This window comes from Lygodium microphyllum, chromosome 3 (assembly GCF_053477565.2).
Source record: "Lygodium microphyllum isolate KBCC chromosome 3, Lygodium_microphyllum_v1.1.10, whole genome shotgun sequence".
Classification (NCBI taxonomy): domain Eukaryota; kingdom Viridiplantae; phylum Streptophyta; class Polypodiopsida; order Schizaeales; family Lygodiaceae; genus Lygodium; species Lygodium microphyllum.
This window is the reverse complement of record NC_141137.1, coordinates 5,457,926-5,475,803: the sequence shown is the minus strand read 5'-3', so window position 1 is coordinate 5,475,803 and position 17,878 is coordinate 5,457,926. Positions and strand designations below refer to the sequence as shown.

Below are 17,878 nucleotides of genomic sequence, written 5' to 3'. Positions count from 1 at the left end.
TGGGAGTCCTGTTCATTATGTAGACTGTTGTAGCAACTGCTTCAGCCCAATAAAAATCTGGCAGGTCTTTTTCATTGAGCATGGCACGAGATACCTCTCCAATATGCATGTTTTTCCTTTCTGCAATTCCATTTTGTTGTGGGATATGACTGCATGAATATTGCTGCTTTATGCCATGCTCCTGCAGGAACCTTGCAAACTCATTTGAGAGGTACTCTCCCCCTCCATCTGACCTTAGACATTTTATTTGCAGACCTGTTTCTTTTTCAGCCATAGCTTTAAGAGTTTTGAAATGCCCAAAAACTTCACTTTTCTTTTTCATAAAATACACCCAAACTTTTCTGCTATAGCCATCAATAAAAGTGACAAAATAATGACAGCCTCCAAGAGATGCAGCTTTAGTAGTACACACATCATAGTGGATTAATTCCAATGGCTTCTCACTCTCTTGAACATGTCTAGGAAATGGTTTCCTTGCCTGTTTTCCAAACTGACAGGCTTCACATACCTTATGCATTTCTGCAACCTTGAATTTGGGCAATCCTGCAACAACATTTTGGGCCTGCATTGATTTAAGTCGCTGTACATTAACATGACCAATGCGTTTATGCCAGATATCAATATCTGCAACTACACCGGTCCCATGTGCAAACATTGCTGCACTCAATTCAGACATGTCTGCATCCAACGTAAACATTATGTCCTTCTTCTTTCCTTTTGCTATCAAGCGACCTCTATTTTTCATATCCTCAACAAAGCATCCATGAGGATTAAATCTGACCTGCAAGCCCTGCTCAAGCATTTGACCAACAGAAACCAGATTCTTGGTGATATTCGGGACATGAAATACATCGGACAGGTATTTCTTTTTCCCATCCTGCATAGACAAAGGAATTTTTCCAATCTGCACAATAGGATGTGCAGTATCATCACCAGTCTCCACAAATCCTAGTTTTTCCATTTTCCTTGCATCCTCCATCCATTCTGCATGACCTGTCATGTGGTTTGATGCACCTGAGTCAACATACCATATATCATTGCTTTCTTCTGCACTTGTCACAGAATTGTTCATGTGCTGCACCATGAACAAATGCTCATTTCTGTCATCACCCTGTCTACTAGAAGATGCATAATTCCCTTGTTGCAGTTTTTCATTTATGATGTCATTCTGCTTTTTATAACAGTCTTTAGCCATATGACCCATTTTACCACAGTAGTAGCATTCAATATTACTGTTTACATTTTGACCTCTTTGCCATCCACCATGACCTCTTTGGCTCCCCTTGCCTCTAGAGTTACCACGTCCTCCTCCATAGGACTGGTTTTCTTGAGATTGTTGCATATTCTGATTTCTACCATGGCCTCCAAATCTGCCTCCTCTACCTCTGCCTCTACCTCTTCCAGCATTTGAGTAGAAGACAACTTCCTTTGAAGTTCCTCCTGAAGAAGATGCACCACCATTTCTCTGCTCCTCAGAAATTAGAAGAGCAATCAACTCCTCAAAATCAGGAAATCTTTCACGAACTGAAATGGATGTCCGAAACTGTGCATAATCCTTTCCTAGACCATTCAAGGTCACAGAAACTAAATCATCATCTTCCACTGGCCACCCAATGGAAGCAAGTGCATCTGCAATCTTCTTCACCTTCATGTGGTAGTCATTGATGCTCATATTTTCTCTTTGCACATTATGCAACTCTTGCTTGAGCTGCATTTTCTTGGCTTGCATATTTGTGCTATACATTTTTGACAAAGTATCCCATGCCTCCTTTGGCGTACTTGCATCCTGAATATGCACAATCATAGAGTCTGAAATACTGATAGACAGCCAGTACATAACTTTCCTGGCTCTCTCATGCCATGCTTTGAATGCCTGCATTTGCTGTTGATTGGGAACATCAGGAAGAATTGGTTCTTCTTCATTTCTTGCAACAAATTTCCAATATCCTTTTCCCATAAGGAAATTCGTCATTCTAAACTTCCATGCCTGGAAGTTGTTCTTGTCAAGCTTTTCAGTGACAATCTGTGAAAGAGAATCAGACGCCATTACAGAATACTGCAAAAAATTCTGTCACTGCAAGAAACACAGCTTCACCCTCACAAGGGCAAATCTGCAAAACTGGTGAAAGTGGTATTTGACCACACAGTCACTTCCTAGTGACGATTTTGCATAAACAGGAACCAAGGATGATTCTGAAACTCCCAATGTCTCTGCGCACAAGCATACGATGCAATTTCTACAGTAACTTTTCACCGACCTGTAGAAGTGGCTGCACAACATAAAACTGAGCATTTTCTTGAGTGCGTGCAGAAAACTTCCGCCTCCAAAACAGGCCCCGAAATGGCCTCAAATAAAAAAAACAGCATATACTGCCCTCTTGCTTCACCGCGAAGGGCGTCTCAACCTGAGACAATGCACTCTTGCAATTTCTGGCTGTGCTACCTGCAGAGATCTGCTCCCAAAACAGAAAATGAAAGCAACACTGCTCCTCTTACCAGAACACCGCGAGCTTGGCTTGCTTTCTTGAGCTCCTTACCACGAACAAGGCTCTCATACCATGTCAAGATTGTGGGAGAGAAGGAAGGAGTCTCACTTGTAGCTTTCTTGCTTGCACAATGGGGGAATACACACAAGGGTGGAGGCTGAAAATTGTTTTTTTCTCTTCTTAGTTGTGGAAGCCAAAAGAACTCAAATACAAAGAAATAGAAGAACCCTATATATGGGTCTCAAACCAAACTTAACTAACTAAGGTGGCATACTAACTGAGCCACGAACTAGAGTAGATAAGGATAGCTATCATGTAGCTATTATTCATGGGCGGTGTACCAACCGCGTCTGCAACTGACAAGTCGGTGACATAAATACACAACGGTCACCCTGGCGTATCACGAGTGGAGCTCGATATCTCAACAACCATTACTTGTATGGCAATCGATTCAGAGTACACAGTGATCACAGGGTACTTAAGTATTTCCTTACTTAGTCCAATCTTACTCCAAAGCAATGTTGTTGGGTAGCTACATTACAGAATTATGATTTTGGCATCACTCATACAAGGGACCAAGATAATATAGTGGCTGATTCTCTTTCTCGTATGTGGGCTTGCAAAGTTTTAGCTATGACAGAATTGCATAATGATTGGATTGAAGAATTACAGGAGGCTTATCTTCTGGATGAAGAATTCAGCCATATTTTTCAGAAATTACAGCAAGGTCTTATGGAAGAAAACTCGCATTACCAGTTCAAAAATGGCCTTATTTGGTTGAAAGGCAATATTGTTATTCCTTCTACCTCTTCTTTTACGCGGAAAATTATGGTGGAACTACATTCTTCGCCTCTAGTTGGACATTTAGGAGTTTTCAAGACCTATGACAGGATCAACAAAAGTTTCTATTGGAAAGGACTGTGGAAAGATGCCAAGGACTTTGTTATAAAGTGTATGCCTTGTCAACAGAATAAGGACATCACCCATAACCCAGGAGGTTTGTTACAGCCATTACCTATTCCGACAGGTAAATGGATTCATATTATAATGGATTTCATTACTCGCTTACCTACTACCAAGAAGGGATGGAATAGTATATATGTGGTGGTAGACAGACTCACCAAGGCAGCCCATTTTATTCCAACCAAGATTCAGTTTACTGCTTCTCAAGTGGCCACTCAGTTTATGGAGTAGAGTTTTAGACTACATGGATTACCGTAGGTGATTGTTCATGATAGAGACTCAAAGTTTATGAGTAACTTTTGGCAGGCGGTATTTACATCTATGGGCACTAAATTGGCTCCATCTATGGCCTATCATCCTCAAACTGATGGACAGAGAGAAAGAGTCAATAAATGGTTGGAGACTTATCTTCGTCATTTTTGCTATGATGTTCAAACTTCATGGGATTCTTGGTTACACTTAGCTGAGTTTTCTTATAACAATTCTACCCATGCTAGTATCAGAGTTTCACCCTTTGAGGCTTTGTATGGTTACAAGGTGCCCTTACCCACAGTCATCTTTAATGAAAGGATCAATCCTCATGGAAAGGAAGAGTTAGAAAGAATGCAAACCCTTCTTCAGCAATGTAAGATAAATATTAGGAAGGCTCAAGACCAAATGAAGATGTATGCTGATGAGAAGAGGTGGCCTTTAGAGTTCCAAGAAGGAGAGTTGGTCTTACTAAAGGTGCCCAAGTCCAAGTACTCTACATTAAAAGGTGGATCTAGTAATAAGCTTGCCCAGAGGTTTTATGGCCCTTACCGGATCCTTAAGTGAATTGGAGATTTGGCATATAGATTAGAGCTTCCCTCTTCCACAAAGATTCATAATGTCTTCCATGTTAGTCAGCTCAAGCCATTTTATGGTGATCTAGTGGATACCTATTGATGAAGAAGGTCGTATTCAGTACATCCTAGAGGCTGTTATAGGTCAGCACGAGAAGAAGCTTCGATCTTGTTATATCATGGAATATTTGATCAAATGGAGAGGTTTACCACCTGAGGAAGCTTCTTGGAGGCCTGATTCTATATTGGATGGGTTTCCTTTCTTAAGGGATACATTGGTGGGCTGAAGCCAATTGATTATGGAGCTAGTGATGATGCAGACAGGATCAGGACAGCACGCTGTTTTAGAAAAGTTTTTATCGTGCCTAATTTTTAGAATTAAGCTATCTACATGGGCTTAAAGTACTTTTCAAGAGCTTCCTTTTGATATATGGTATGTCTCATTTGGACACTTCTACTAGAAGTTATGGCAGATTTAGTCCAGCAGGGTCTGTTTACACAGCAAGCTCTCTACTTTGTTTTGAGATTATTCATTGAAGACTTTAATGGCTCCATATACTTTTGAAGTACTCCAGATCATGTATATAGGTGAGGCCTACTCTCATTCTTCAATTTCAGTCCATATAGTTGGTCATACTTCATTCCTTTCCCATTTATAAAGTTGTAAAAATAGAGTAGTACTCTGTTCTATCCATCTTTTTCTAGTCTTCCAGGTTCGAGTCATGAAAAATAATAAAACTCACAGAAAACAGAGATATTTTTAAAGCTAGCAATAGCATAATTGCAAATTTTTTACAAATGCGCATTGTATAAAAAACAAATACTTAAATACAAACCTAAAAATAGTGATCAAATGTTATAGCTTCAATCTTACTAAGTGAAAACTTATGTTTAGAAATATATATAAGAGAGAAGATGGATTTATTGAAAGTTTGATTTTTGTAAGAAGACTTTTGCAAGAGTCAAAACTAACATCAAACCATACTAGAGAGAGAGAGAGAGAGAGAGAGAGAGAGAGAGAGAGAGAGAGAGAGAGAGAGAGAGAGAGAGAGAGAGAGAGAGAGAGAGAGAGAGAGAGAGAGAGAGAGAGCTATAGTTTATCCAAAATATATTACTACAAGTAGAAAAAATTGAAGAGATAAGCAAAGTATTTGAAACCCTAAATACTCTCATTATGGAGCTCTAATGTAGACAAAATTTCATCAAAATAGAGAGAAGAAGAAAATAATGTTAATCCTAAATTTTTAGGTCAAAATTAGTTAATGGGAGACAAAAAGAGACAAATTGAAAACTAACAAAAATAGGGGGGATTGTATGAGGATAGAGGTACTTAAAATTTGTACTAGACTCATTCTCCCTTTTTTAAATCCTTGCTATCATTTTTAAAGTAAAAAACCCAATATTTAGAGAGAGAAGATCCACTATCCATAGATGTAAAAATCTAGCCTTTCTATTGTAAAATCCAAAAGGCCCACCTCTTAAAAATAATAATGTTTTAAATGACCCATGTTTTGAGTCCATTTTTCCTAACATTTAAAAAAACAGATTATTGGATAGAAAGTAGAGTTTTATTGTACTTCAATGGATTGATTTATGGAGAGAGAGAGAGATCTATAAATTGAAGATTCTTCATATAAACTAGAGATTCCTTAAATGAGAAAAGTCACAAATACCTTGATTGTTTAGGTATTGAGAAATAATTGTTGGATGACTCATCAATATAATAATAATAAACCATGGAGGAAGCAATGATTGGTAACACAAAATTAGAGCTAGATAAAGGTGTCAACTACTAGGAGCATAGTCTACATTTTCATGAGGAATCATAGAAGTAATGCTAGATGTGATAAAGTTATGAGATAAAGAGCTAACATGGGATGATGATTTTGACAAGAAATTGGAGGACTTGGAAAATTTCGGTGACAACTAGAAATATTTTGGTTTATTTTAGCATTTTAGAGGGGAAAAGCAATATACCTTTGGGGTTATCTGAAATACCTTTTACAAGGAGCATTATGATAGGTTTTACGTGGGTGATTAGGGTAGCTCTTAAGGTGCAAAGATTGGAGATGGATATGCACCACTCTATCAGATCATGCTCTAGTTCCTTGACTTTGTATGTGCCCATCGATCTACATACTACCTCCTTCTTATATCTCAAATTAAGGATCCAACATGAGCACGGATCTAGGTGCTTTGTTCTACACGCTAGGACTAGGTGATTTGCATATGAGATGGCATGTAATCTCGGAGAGTCAAGTATGATATATCACAATGAGGTCATGTAAAAATGCTAGGAGGACTAGAGATCATTATGCCAATATATGGAGACCTAGTGGTCGCTACAAGACTCTCCTAGATACCATATTGATGAGATAAAAGGAATGTGTACATGAGCTACCCTAACTTGCATAGAGAATAGAATGATAGATTTATCATTTTGCATACAAGGAGTAGCATACACATTCCTTGATAGATAATGCCATGTGAATGGTGACTATCATGGTTGTAAATCCTTATATGCATATTTTCGGATCTACCTTTGATGTGCAAATTATGGTATCTCACATACACATTCCTTGATAGAGAATGTATATGTGAGCCAAAATAGCTAAGGATGGTCCTCAAGTGCCCCAAACCCAACAAAAGAGCTTACTAATGGGAGAGTAGATCATCACACACCTTGCATCAATAATTTAAAAGTATATTTCATATTTTGATACCTTCCAAAACTATCATAATCAAACTCCAAATAGTTTTATTGAAGAAGAAAAAATCAATGAAGGTATCATCAAGGAAATGGATCAGTTTAGTGATCAAGAAGATTAGTTTTGTGTTCAAGAAGATGACCTTGTCATGGATGAAAAGCATGAACATTATGGTTTTCTCAATGAAGATGCTATATGGATGATTTTCTTGGTTCTCTTACTAGCTTTGAGAAGGATAATGTAGCAAGAAAGTCAGATTTCAGTGAAGAGACTTTGTAACTACCTGAAATGCCATTATCTATAGTGCAAGCTGCATCATTTTTTAATGTATTTTTAAAGTACACCTATATTTCTAGCATGCTAAATATTATTTTAGGTCATCATAATATTTTGTTTGAAGGAATTCAACAAGTTTATGCTACTATAGACTTTAAGTTGATTGCTTATATGAGCAGTTTTCAAAATAGCAAGTTTAGGACAGCAAATGATCCATTTTTAGCAATGTTCAAGCTTACAATAGCAAGCTAAATGTCAAGATTTATAGATATTAGTCAAATTATGTGATTTTCTTAAAAATTTGCAAGGGATATGCTCTATAGATCAATCTTCCATTCAGATGGTTCAATGGGTTTCTTTTGAGTTGGAAAAGGAAAGGAATGCATCAAAATTTGCAGCACTTGAGGCTTTATCTATTTATCAATCGACTTCAAGAAGAGAAAGCTTTGCTTCAACAAGAGGTTTCTCATGTCAAGGATACAGTGCAATTGCAAGTTTGTCATTATTTTGAGATTAGTAATGTTCTTGAGGAAGTTGTTTTTGGATAAGGATAATGAAATTTTTGATTTGCATACTCAATTAGTATTTTCTCATGTTCCAAGTCATGATAATATTCTTGAGGATCTATATTATGCACAAACAATTTGTTTGGTGGATGAAATAGAGGGTGATGAGGAGGAGTTATTTCTTCAAATCTTTAGGAAAATTCATTTATAGTACCAATATTTGAAATATATGTGGACAATATCATTCAAGGGTGTCAAGAACAGCCCATTAGTGTAGGAAATGGAGTTCTTGAATAGCAAACTATTCAACATATAGATCAAAACAAGCTAGGATAGCATCTTAAAGATCCTTTTGTAGGCTAGGAGTAGTCTGATTTTTAGAACAGATTAGGAAGTGAGGAGTATAAAGTGGTTCAAGACCATGGAATCAGTCATCCTGAATTAGGATAGCAAGGGAAAACTAAAAATTTGAGAAATTGCAGAAGCTCACTCTATGAATAGTATTATTCAAGCTAAGCAAACACATGAATACACTATGAGAAGGCCTACAACAGTTGTGGATGAACTTCAAGAAGTGAACTCAAAATGAATCAGGAGAGCCTAAACCAATCAAAGTAAGTATCTATATGTGGAGGAAGCATTCAAGCAAGGTCTACTTAAGCTATGAAAGTCATCAAACACAAGTTCTATTAGTTTGGATCAATACTAAGCAATACTTTGTAGCTCCCATGAGGCTAGTTGAAGCTATGGAAGACTATAATGCTGATGCAAATGCAATTCTATATTTTTTTCTTTTGTAGGCTTTCTTGGATTATCTTGCATATTTCTTTGGTGATGCTATTTCTTATTCAAGATTCCAATCGTATGGTACATTCTCTTGGGGAGGTTAGTCATAAAAAATATATATGTATCACGTGAGTTCAACATAACCGACTTTTAAAATATCAGTTTTACACATTTTTTACATACAAAAGGGTCCTATATATTAAAGGGGTTACTTACAGATTGAATAGAAAAGGGGTATGTTTTATTAAGGAAAAATTCACAGATAAGGATATTTATATTAGGCCTTGAATGCACATGATATAGAGGGTATACATATAGTGAACTACCTGAGAGTACATTTCTATATATCCCTTATGATATAGATGTTGCAATGTCATCAATATATTTCTTGATCGATGTAACTACTCTTTGTCATTGAAGTAGGGATCTACTTATTCATTCATGGTTTTATATCTTCATTCTTTATTATATTCTATGGATGTCATTGTACTTAAGGGTTTCCTACCCATGGCATGTTGCTTTGAAATAGTTGCACTGTATTTCACTTTGGATGAAGTGATATGTGAGTTCAGGTCATGGCTACCATGGAACCATCCACCAAGCGTTGTGCTAAGTGTTGAGGCTTGAATTTCTATGCTTAACCTTAGTATGTATGTAGGTGCCTTATTTACCATGTATGAAACAACCTTTGAATTCCATGTGAAGTTGTGTGAAGGGTGACTGTCTTGGTCCTTGTATGTATCTTTTTGGATCTATCTTTGATGTGTCGTCTACATCCTTCAAGATAGCACCCTATTGGGATTGTTGAGGTTGTAACATGAATATTTGTCTCTATCTCCTAAAAATCTGATGTTGTTTACTATGGTTTCTTCATTCAAGAAATATGTGATCAGTAATATTCAAGATAGCAACATTCAAAATCTTATACTAATTTCCTAAAAGTTGACTATCATTTTCTCATTCAGGAATGATGTAGACTACAATATTTTTAGGATAGTATTTTTCTTCTATTGTCTACATTGTAACCTAAATTCCTATACCATTTTCCTAAAGAATATTTTTTTGTTTCTATGATTTCTTGATTCAAGAATCTATGGGCTGAATTATGAGTATTCAAAGTAGATTTCTGTGTTTTCTGTTATTCTTTTTTTGCTATGGTAGAATAGGCCAATATAGAGAGTGAGACCCTACTTAGAGAAGATAATAGGATTGGCTCCTAGTTTCTACATGTGATTGTTTCAATAACACAATGCTTTAGTGTGAGTACTCTATTGCAGAGAGTAGTTTTGGAAAAGCATCCCATCACTTCAAAGATGGGATGATCACTCCTCACAGCTTTCATGGAGCATGAGATTCTTTGAGCTTTGCATCCTTGTCAAATAGAGTGTGATGACCTTGAAGTGATCCTAAAACAGTTTGGATAGTGTGCCAATTGGCCTATTTTGAAGATCATAAGGTAAATAGACATGGCCTCCATAATATTTTTGGCTCCTTATGGAGGAAATTTCCTGCTTCCTCCCTCAAAGAGTCAATTAGTTGAGGAGTCTCGCACTACTTGTGTGGAGAGAGACAAAGCTATTGGACTTATAGTACACAACCTTGTATGTTGATCATAATGTCTAATCTTGGAGAGGATAATGTATCTCTCATAGGAACGGGGGCTCACATCTATTTTAAACATGTGAGAAAAGGGTAAACAATCAAATATCTTGAGTTTCAAGTGGGACTAGTCATTCGGAATGGGTTGGTCAAGGAAAAGATGCCTTGTTGATTGAATGAGTGCACATAAATTTGAATGAAAACATTGAAAGGTTGGGCCTATCCACTTCACTTGAGTATAGAGGGGAATCTAATACAATGAAGAGATGGATTTCTTTCATTAAAGTAGTGGGTATTAGGAGGGGACTAAGGGCTTGAAAAGTATGTAGTGACTCCTTAGAAGTGGGTTGAGACCCCCATAGAGAGCATGTGTATCTTTGGGGTAGTCATGTAGCCTTGTCCTAATGATTGGGTGTCTTGATGTAGGTAGGAAGAGTGGTCATTGAATCCCCTAGACAATGTCTTTGTTGTATAAGAGAGTAGCATGCTAGCCTTGGATAACATTGGGGAGATGAGATATTTCTCATAGGTGCAAGTATGAAACTCAACTAGCATTAGTCAATTAGTTTTCTCAAATATCTTAACTCCATCTTAGATTGGGGAGTTCACTTTTGTTTCATATGGGTGAGCAAAGGGCAAACAATCAAATACCTTGGTTTTCAAGTGGGACTAGTCATTTGGAATGGGTAGATGACTAAATGAGTGCACATAGAGTCAAATGAAAACATTGAAAGGTTGGCCCTATCCACTTCATTTGGGTATAGAGGGGAATCAAATGTCATGTCAAGATGGAGTTCTTTCGTTAAAGTAGTGGGAATTAGGAGGGAACTAAGGGCTTGACAGCTCAAGATTCATGTAGTGACTTCTTAGAAGTGACTTGAAACCCCATAGAGAGCATGCATATCTTTGGGTTGGTTAGGTAGCCTTGTCTTAATGATTGGGCGTCTTGATGTAGGTAGCAAGAGTGGTCATCAAATCCCCTAGACAATGTGTTCATTATATAAGAGGGAGGCATGCTAAGCTTGGATGAGCCTTGGATAAAGGGAACCAAGGTCTAGCTTTCCTTGGTCTCCATGGGAGGAGAAATTTTTTCACTGTGAGTTGCATGCAACTTCATGGAAGCTAGACCTACACCTTGTTTAGTCGAGCATCCATGAGTACTAAGTATGGATGTGGGAGGGATGAGCTTTAAATGAATTGGACTAGGATCCACAGGATTGGTGTTGGTCAACTTCTTTTTTCATAGCCTTTAATGAAATTCTTCTCTTATACAACATAGATTGGTTGACATTATTGAAACAGGATGACATGGGCTAGGAACAAACTTGGGACAAAAGCATCATCAATCCCTTTATAGATAATATTTGGAGGCACATATGTGATAGCTACTGGTCAAGAAGGATGTCATACATCCCATCATGGGGCGCCAACTCAGGGAGGAGGCTACAGATTCTCGAGGATGTTGGAGACAGTAGTGCGAGGCAGCGAGGGCATAACTAGAGGTAGGAGTGGTCCACCATCTTGGGAGTGGTGTAGTTGCTATACCCTTGGGCATTCTGTACACTAACTATTACATTCATTTATAGCATTCATTCACTTCAGAGTTTATTCTCCCTGTGTTTGTCTCCATATTTGAGTTTTGAGTTTTTGTGTTTTGTGTTTTACATTTAGGGTTTGAGTTTTTCTTGTCTCTGTCTAAGTCTTTGGGTTTTAGTCTTGGTTGTACATGCTGTGTTTCCTTAGTGCAAACCGTAGCATATCTTCACAATTGTCCATTTTTAGGTCATGAGCCTTTATTACGACAGCCTCTCAGCTAGGGCAAGATTACTTTTTCTAGTCACTCCCTAATTTTCAGTCTTCTCATTTTCAGCGTCCTCACTGCAGTCACTCAGAGGCATGTCGAGGGGCTTTGGTTGTTACTTATATTAGCCTCTCCATCATAGTGTTGGTTCTTTTCATTGTCTTCATCTTGCTCCTCAGTTTTCTCTCTTCTGTTCACATGTTCTTACTTCTGGTCACATTCTAACATATAGATACTTTTTGGAGGCACATATGTGATAGCTACTGGTCAAGAAGGATGTCATACATCCCATCATGGGAGTCTAGCACTATGTGGCTAGTTGGTTTAGATGTTGCAAAAAAGTGGGCTTGTGCAATGTCACCTCCAAAGAAGGGTTGTAGTGTGGGGACTACATAGCATAGCCTACAATACTTACCATGGCCTCTTTGCATATGCCACCTTTACAAAGATCAATTTGTCCATCATCCACCCCTTTGAGGTTAATGGGAGTGGCTTTCACGGAACTCTTGGCACTGATAGGAGCTTTGACTGATTTTTTTCATACATGTACCATAGCATGTTTCTCCCCTTGACCACCTTGATGAGAGGCTTTGTATCCACATGATTTATTTTGGATCTATGACTGCCAAGAGTATTGTATGCATGTTCTTCATTATTTTCCTTTTCAGTAATATAGTTAGACATACTTTATTTGCAAAGGAAAATGCATATTAACATGGATATTGTTGCAATGGTGCTGCAATAACATGGATGGATGTCTCATCTTAATAGAGGCACTAATTCAAAATTTTGACATTTCATATCTCTATTGAAAGTTCCTTTCGAAGAATGTATGTCACAAATTGTAGGACCTTGTCTCTTGATTGAATGTTCCTTTTGAATAATGTGTGTCACAAATTATAAAACTTTGTCTCTTGATTGGGTGAAGTTGATAAGTCACAACTTTTACACATGTAAGGTTGTGGGAAAGACAAATGTCACACGGGTAAATGTGATGTACCAATAGATTATTTATCAAAATCCTAGATCAAAGCAAAGTATTGAGAGGCTTACAACAATATTTTATTCCTTGCCATGTACACTAAAGTATGTTCACTAGATTAGAATCCTTAATTTCAGGATTTAAATGCTGAAGTGGACTTGTATATACTCAAACCAAATGATGACAGTAATTGCCAAATTATTTCCTTCCATGTTGCACTCCATTATTCTCCATTAACATTTTCTTCTAATAGATTTTACTCATTCTATATGATTATGTGACTATTCATACCAATCATCATTGGATCTCATTGTGATATTAAGATCTTTAGGAGTGCTTGTACCCTTCTTCACTTGAAATCCTTTCTCAAAAGTTTGTACTCAACATAATATGATTGTTGGAAAAATGCCATAACTATTCTAGCTGCTTAATGTAGGTTATTTTGGATTCACCATTGTGTTGAGAACTCGTTTATGGTGGAATTTTCCTCCCTCAGTTTAGAAAATGAAATAAGTATATCCCATGTATGAAAAACTTGGATACATGGACTGACTCATAAGATACAAGCTATTGCAATGGGAAACGTGATTGTTTTAAGTGCTCAAAGTTAGATGTAGGACACTAGTGGCTCTATACATTCTTCCAACTTCAAAAATCTAGGAAAACATAATAGAGAAAGTTGACTAGTTTTTTAAATCAACAATGATTGATGCATTAATTCTCTCGATTCATACTTTTTTCTACAAAAACATGTGGAAGTTGTGGTTCAATTAGTGTGACATATCCTAATAACGCGATGGCTGCTTCCATGGCGTTAAGCCACTTTTGGCACTAGGAACAAGAAGAAGGAGCCATCTTAGAAAGTCTAAAATCCCAAGTGAAAGGTGAGACCCTAGAGCAATAGACTCTTTAAGAAGCCCTTTTTCAATGTGAACAATGATACACTTTTTGCTCAATCTATTTTAAATTATGTATTTTCTCTACATTCACCAATTTTTTCTACCATATGCTTTTTCCCAACCTAATTTAAATTATATAATTTCTCTAGATTCATCTATTTTTTCTATGATATCCAATTGTAAGAAGGTTATATAGTTTATTTATCAGTCGTTGATCTAGTAATTCACTCACTTCATACTTTTTCTTGTAGGAACATTTGAGAACTATGGTTCAATTATTGGTGAGACATGTCCTAATCATGCAAAGGATGCTTCCATGGCTTTAAGGCACTTTTTGCATTTGATACAAGAACAAGGAGCCGTCTTAGAAAGTCTAAAATCCCAATTAGTTGAAAGGCAAGACCATAGAGTAATAGACTCTTTAAGCAAACCTTTTGATATGGACAATGATATGCTTTTGCTCAACCTATTTTAAATAATGACCTCCAATTGTAAGAAGATTGCACCTATCCCCTTGGATAATGTGAGTGCGAAACCACTAGAAAGGTGATAATGGGAAATAATGAGACTTTTCTTGAAAGTCTTGGTCTAACTTGTGTTGGGATTAGGAAAACTAACAACTACACATGCAAATTTGAATTGAATCATGTACATGCTCTTTTCATTTGCTAAGTTATAGTCATTAGGATTTTTAGACAAAATTGTCTATTACTCAACTGGAGTTCAAGGAGTGACCAGTTACAAAATTATAATGAGTTTTTATGCATCTTTTGCATTTTTAAGGGCCGATAATGCTCAAACAGTTTGCCATAAAAGGCCAAATTTACATAATTACGTAAGCTTGATGGGCTTACAAAAAGTCTTGTGAGTCTTGCTAGCCTTCCAAGCTAATAAATTGAGGGCCATAGTGCAAGTTAAACGGCACACTCCATTAGCAACTAAAGATTTGTCCATTGATTGATAATATATCTAGATAGTGTGTATCCTTAACGATACCTATTTGATGTTCTAACTCGTTATGTTACATTCTATCACCTCCAAAAGGCAAAGGAGACTCCACAGGAGGTAAAAGCTCCAAAGATAAGGATTCTTGGGGTGTTGGTGCCGTGAATTCTGACTTTGACATAGAAGCAAGCAAACCGCGTCCGTCTAACATCATTCTTCTAGATGATAAATCTTGTTGAGCCTTGCATGCTTGAGACAAGTCAGCACCTGCACATAGAACAATCAAATTTCCCATATCCACTACATAGTTATATCAAACTAGATATTAAAAATAAGGATAGTTCTATGAGGTTTCTTCGCAATGAAACATTAGCAAAATTAACATCCAATCCTACATATGTCAGCATATCACCATGTTAAATCAACTTATTCATCACCTTCTCCAGCAGCAAGCTTGGTGTAGAGATCAACAATGTTGGGGCAATTATGTTGGCATTTGTTGGAGCAAAGACCTTTAAGGGATTTGCTCTCAATGAGTGTGTCTGAAGACAGACCAACAGACATTCTCTGGAGTCCACACGATGTCACGCATTCGCTGGTTTCAATCCATGCGGTGAAATTGATTGCTTCCACTGAAGAGGCCTATAAGGAAACAAGTGTAAATGGGAAGAGTTGAAGTTGCGGTGAGAGAGAGAGATATATATATATATATATATATATATATATATATATATATATATATATTAAATAGAGAGAGAGAGAGAGAGAGAGAGAGAGATTTTAAAAAGAAAAATACTTGGCATTGAAACAAGGCTTGTCCGTGGGTGAGGACCAGCTTCTCAAGCACGCAGCGCGCTCCGCTGGAAGACACGGCGTACGCGCACAGCTCGATGGGAAGATCCTCGCAATCGAGCTTCCCTGTAGTTAATTATTATTGTTAGTTACATTAATTCTGGCTAATGTTGATCCCCTAATAAGACGTATTTGGTATATCAGTGCGAGCTGATAGACATGAGGAAGTAATATACGAATACACATGTTTATTCCTTGCCTGAGACAGATGAGACGAGGAAGACGGCGGAGAGAAGCAGGAAGAGATCAAGGAACTTGATTAACGAGGGAGAGGCCATGGTTAATCAATCAATCCTTAATTAATCCTCTCTGCAGCTAATCAAGGTTATACGCCAGCGACAGCGGCGTCCGCCGAAGCTGGATAGCAATTAGGTAGTACACTGCCTCTGCCTCTCTCACGCACCGGATATCAAATGCGCTTAAGCGTCTCTTCAATCCTATTTATAAGGGTGCCTTTACACCAGGTCTCAGGCCTAGTATTACGTGTAAATAGGGCCGCGGTGTCACCGTCCTTTTTGCTTGACCAACTCCCCCCGGCCCCCGCCGCTTTCCCCGTTTCCCACTTTCGCTAGGGCCTCTCCGATATCTATCAACGTTCGAGTTTCGGTGAGGGCGCCTCCGATATCTATCAACATTCCAGTTTCGGTGAATAAACCTCCCTAACTACTCCAACAGGCCTTGAAGAAAAAAAACCCTAGTTCTCTTAGCTTGACTCGACCATCATTTTACAATATCATGATCAAAGACTTCCAGCATTCTAATGTTGAAATTTTCTCTTTTCAATGCATGTGATGTCCCTCTCCGAACAATGAACTTGCAATCAAGTCAAGCCTTATTATTCATTTGACTGGACTGAAGCGGCTGGTTGGTCATGTTTTGTTATTTTTTCCATAAATATGGAAGTTCACAAAGCATATCCAGGAAAAAAAAATTAGTGACACTACACTTTTAACTTTATTGCACATGATTGCACATCTAGACTCTCATGACACATCTTACTAACACTCTCATGACTCTATGTTATGGAAAATTCTAATGAATGTTGACAAGGAGAAAAGACAAATAGACTTCAGTCTCCATTGTGTTTGCATTTTCATGAATCTCAAGTGGTAGTAGAATATGTGCCATGCTTTATTTGCAAAATTTTTAAACATTTAATGGCATATCATGCTTAGTTATTTTTCTAAAGTGGTGATCTTGATAAAGCATGCCCCCGCCCCCAAAAAAAAAAAAAAAAAAAACTACCCTCACTATTTGCACATCACATGATTTAAGTCAAAATGCATGATTGCACATCTTGATATGGGCAAATGAATGTAGGAAGGTTACTTTTTGTTGTAGTATTTGTAAAAAGCATCTAAAAAAGATTGGATTGTTCTCTCTAAAAGTATTGATCTATAAGCTACATGGTATTCTATCGCTAAAGTGAAACAAGTACATGCCATCCACTTTAGCTTATAACTATTAAGGATCATTTATGGGCTCGAGTGGGTTCAATATAAGGGATTTTTAAAATATCCTTTTAACATATAGAGGCTTCCATATAAAAGGATTATTCATAGATTGACTAGAAGAGGGGTATATTTTATTTTTTTAAAATCAAACATAAGAGTACCTACACGTGTGCCTTGAACACACATTCTATGGAAGGTATACATATAGTGAACCCTCTAAATTTATGGACTACCTTTTTATTTAGTAAATAATGTTTTGGGCTTTGCAAGAGTTATTCATTTGTCAAATGTGTAGTCCCAAAGATGTCCGATATGTAATGCACTACTATAGAACTCAATGCATTATGGTACATGCTTTCTCAACACAAAAATATGGCCATAATTCATTCAATGCCATTCAAAATTTAAGAAATACAAATTCACCAAAGACTTATGAGCATCACACTTTTCTGTTCTATTCGCTATGTCTCTGAAGAGAGAGAGAATTAAAAAAAGAGAGTGAGAGAATAATAATATCATCATTATTAGGGTGAAAAAAAGAAGAAAAAGAAGTGAGAGAAAGGTATAGAGAGAGAGAGAGAGAGAAGAAGAAGAAGAAGAAGAAGAAAGAGACAATATAGAGAAGTGAGAGAGGGATGAAATAAATAGAAGAAAGAGGGTGAGAGCATATTTTAAAGGTTATTTTTGAAGCGGAAAAGAGCTCGAGAGGCTGTAAAAAGACCAAATTTTCATGCAAAATGAAATGGTCGTGGATTGATGACATGGAGTTTTCCTAGATGGAGTTCGATGCCGCGAAG

General features: G+C 37.2%; 1 protein-coding gene across 1 annotated transcript; it reads right to left on the bottom strand.

Annotated features, from left to right (window-relative positions):
- Positions 1-14,545: 14,545 nt before the first annotated feature.
- Positions 14,546-16,037, bottom strand: LOC148038028 (uncharacterized). Its single transcript, XM_087675358.1, has 4 exons — positions 15,827-16,037; positions 15,572-15,693; positions 15,213-15,417; positions 14,546-15,042 (listed from the first exon to the last, which is right to left on the bottom strand). Exons 1-4 carry the CDS (start codon positions 15,903-15,905, stop codon positions 14,852-14,854), a joined length of 597 nt encoding a protein of 198 aa, XP_087531484.1. The 5' UTR covers positions 15,906-16,037; the 3' UTR covers positions 14,546-14,851.
- Between the last annotated feature and the right edge of the window lie 1,841 nt (positions 16,038-17,878).

What these genes read in the sequence shown, in the direction of transcription:
- LOC148038028 (XM_087675358.1), bottom strand. Translation starts at nt 15,905, where the DNA reads ATGGCCTCTCCCTCGTTAATCAAGTTCCTTGATCTCTTCCTGCTTCTC. An exon ending in CCTCGTCTCATCTGTCTCAG is followed by an intron (nt 15,694 to 15,826) that starts GCAAGGAATAAA and finishes AATTAACTACAG; the next exon opens with GGAAGCTCGATTGCGAGGAT. An exon ending in AAGCCTTGTTTCAATGCCAA is followed by an intron (nt 15,418 to 15,571) that starts GTATTTTTCTTT and finishes GTTTCCTTATAG; the next exon opens with GCCTCTTCAGTGGAAGCAAT.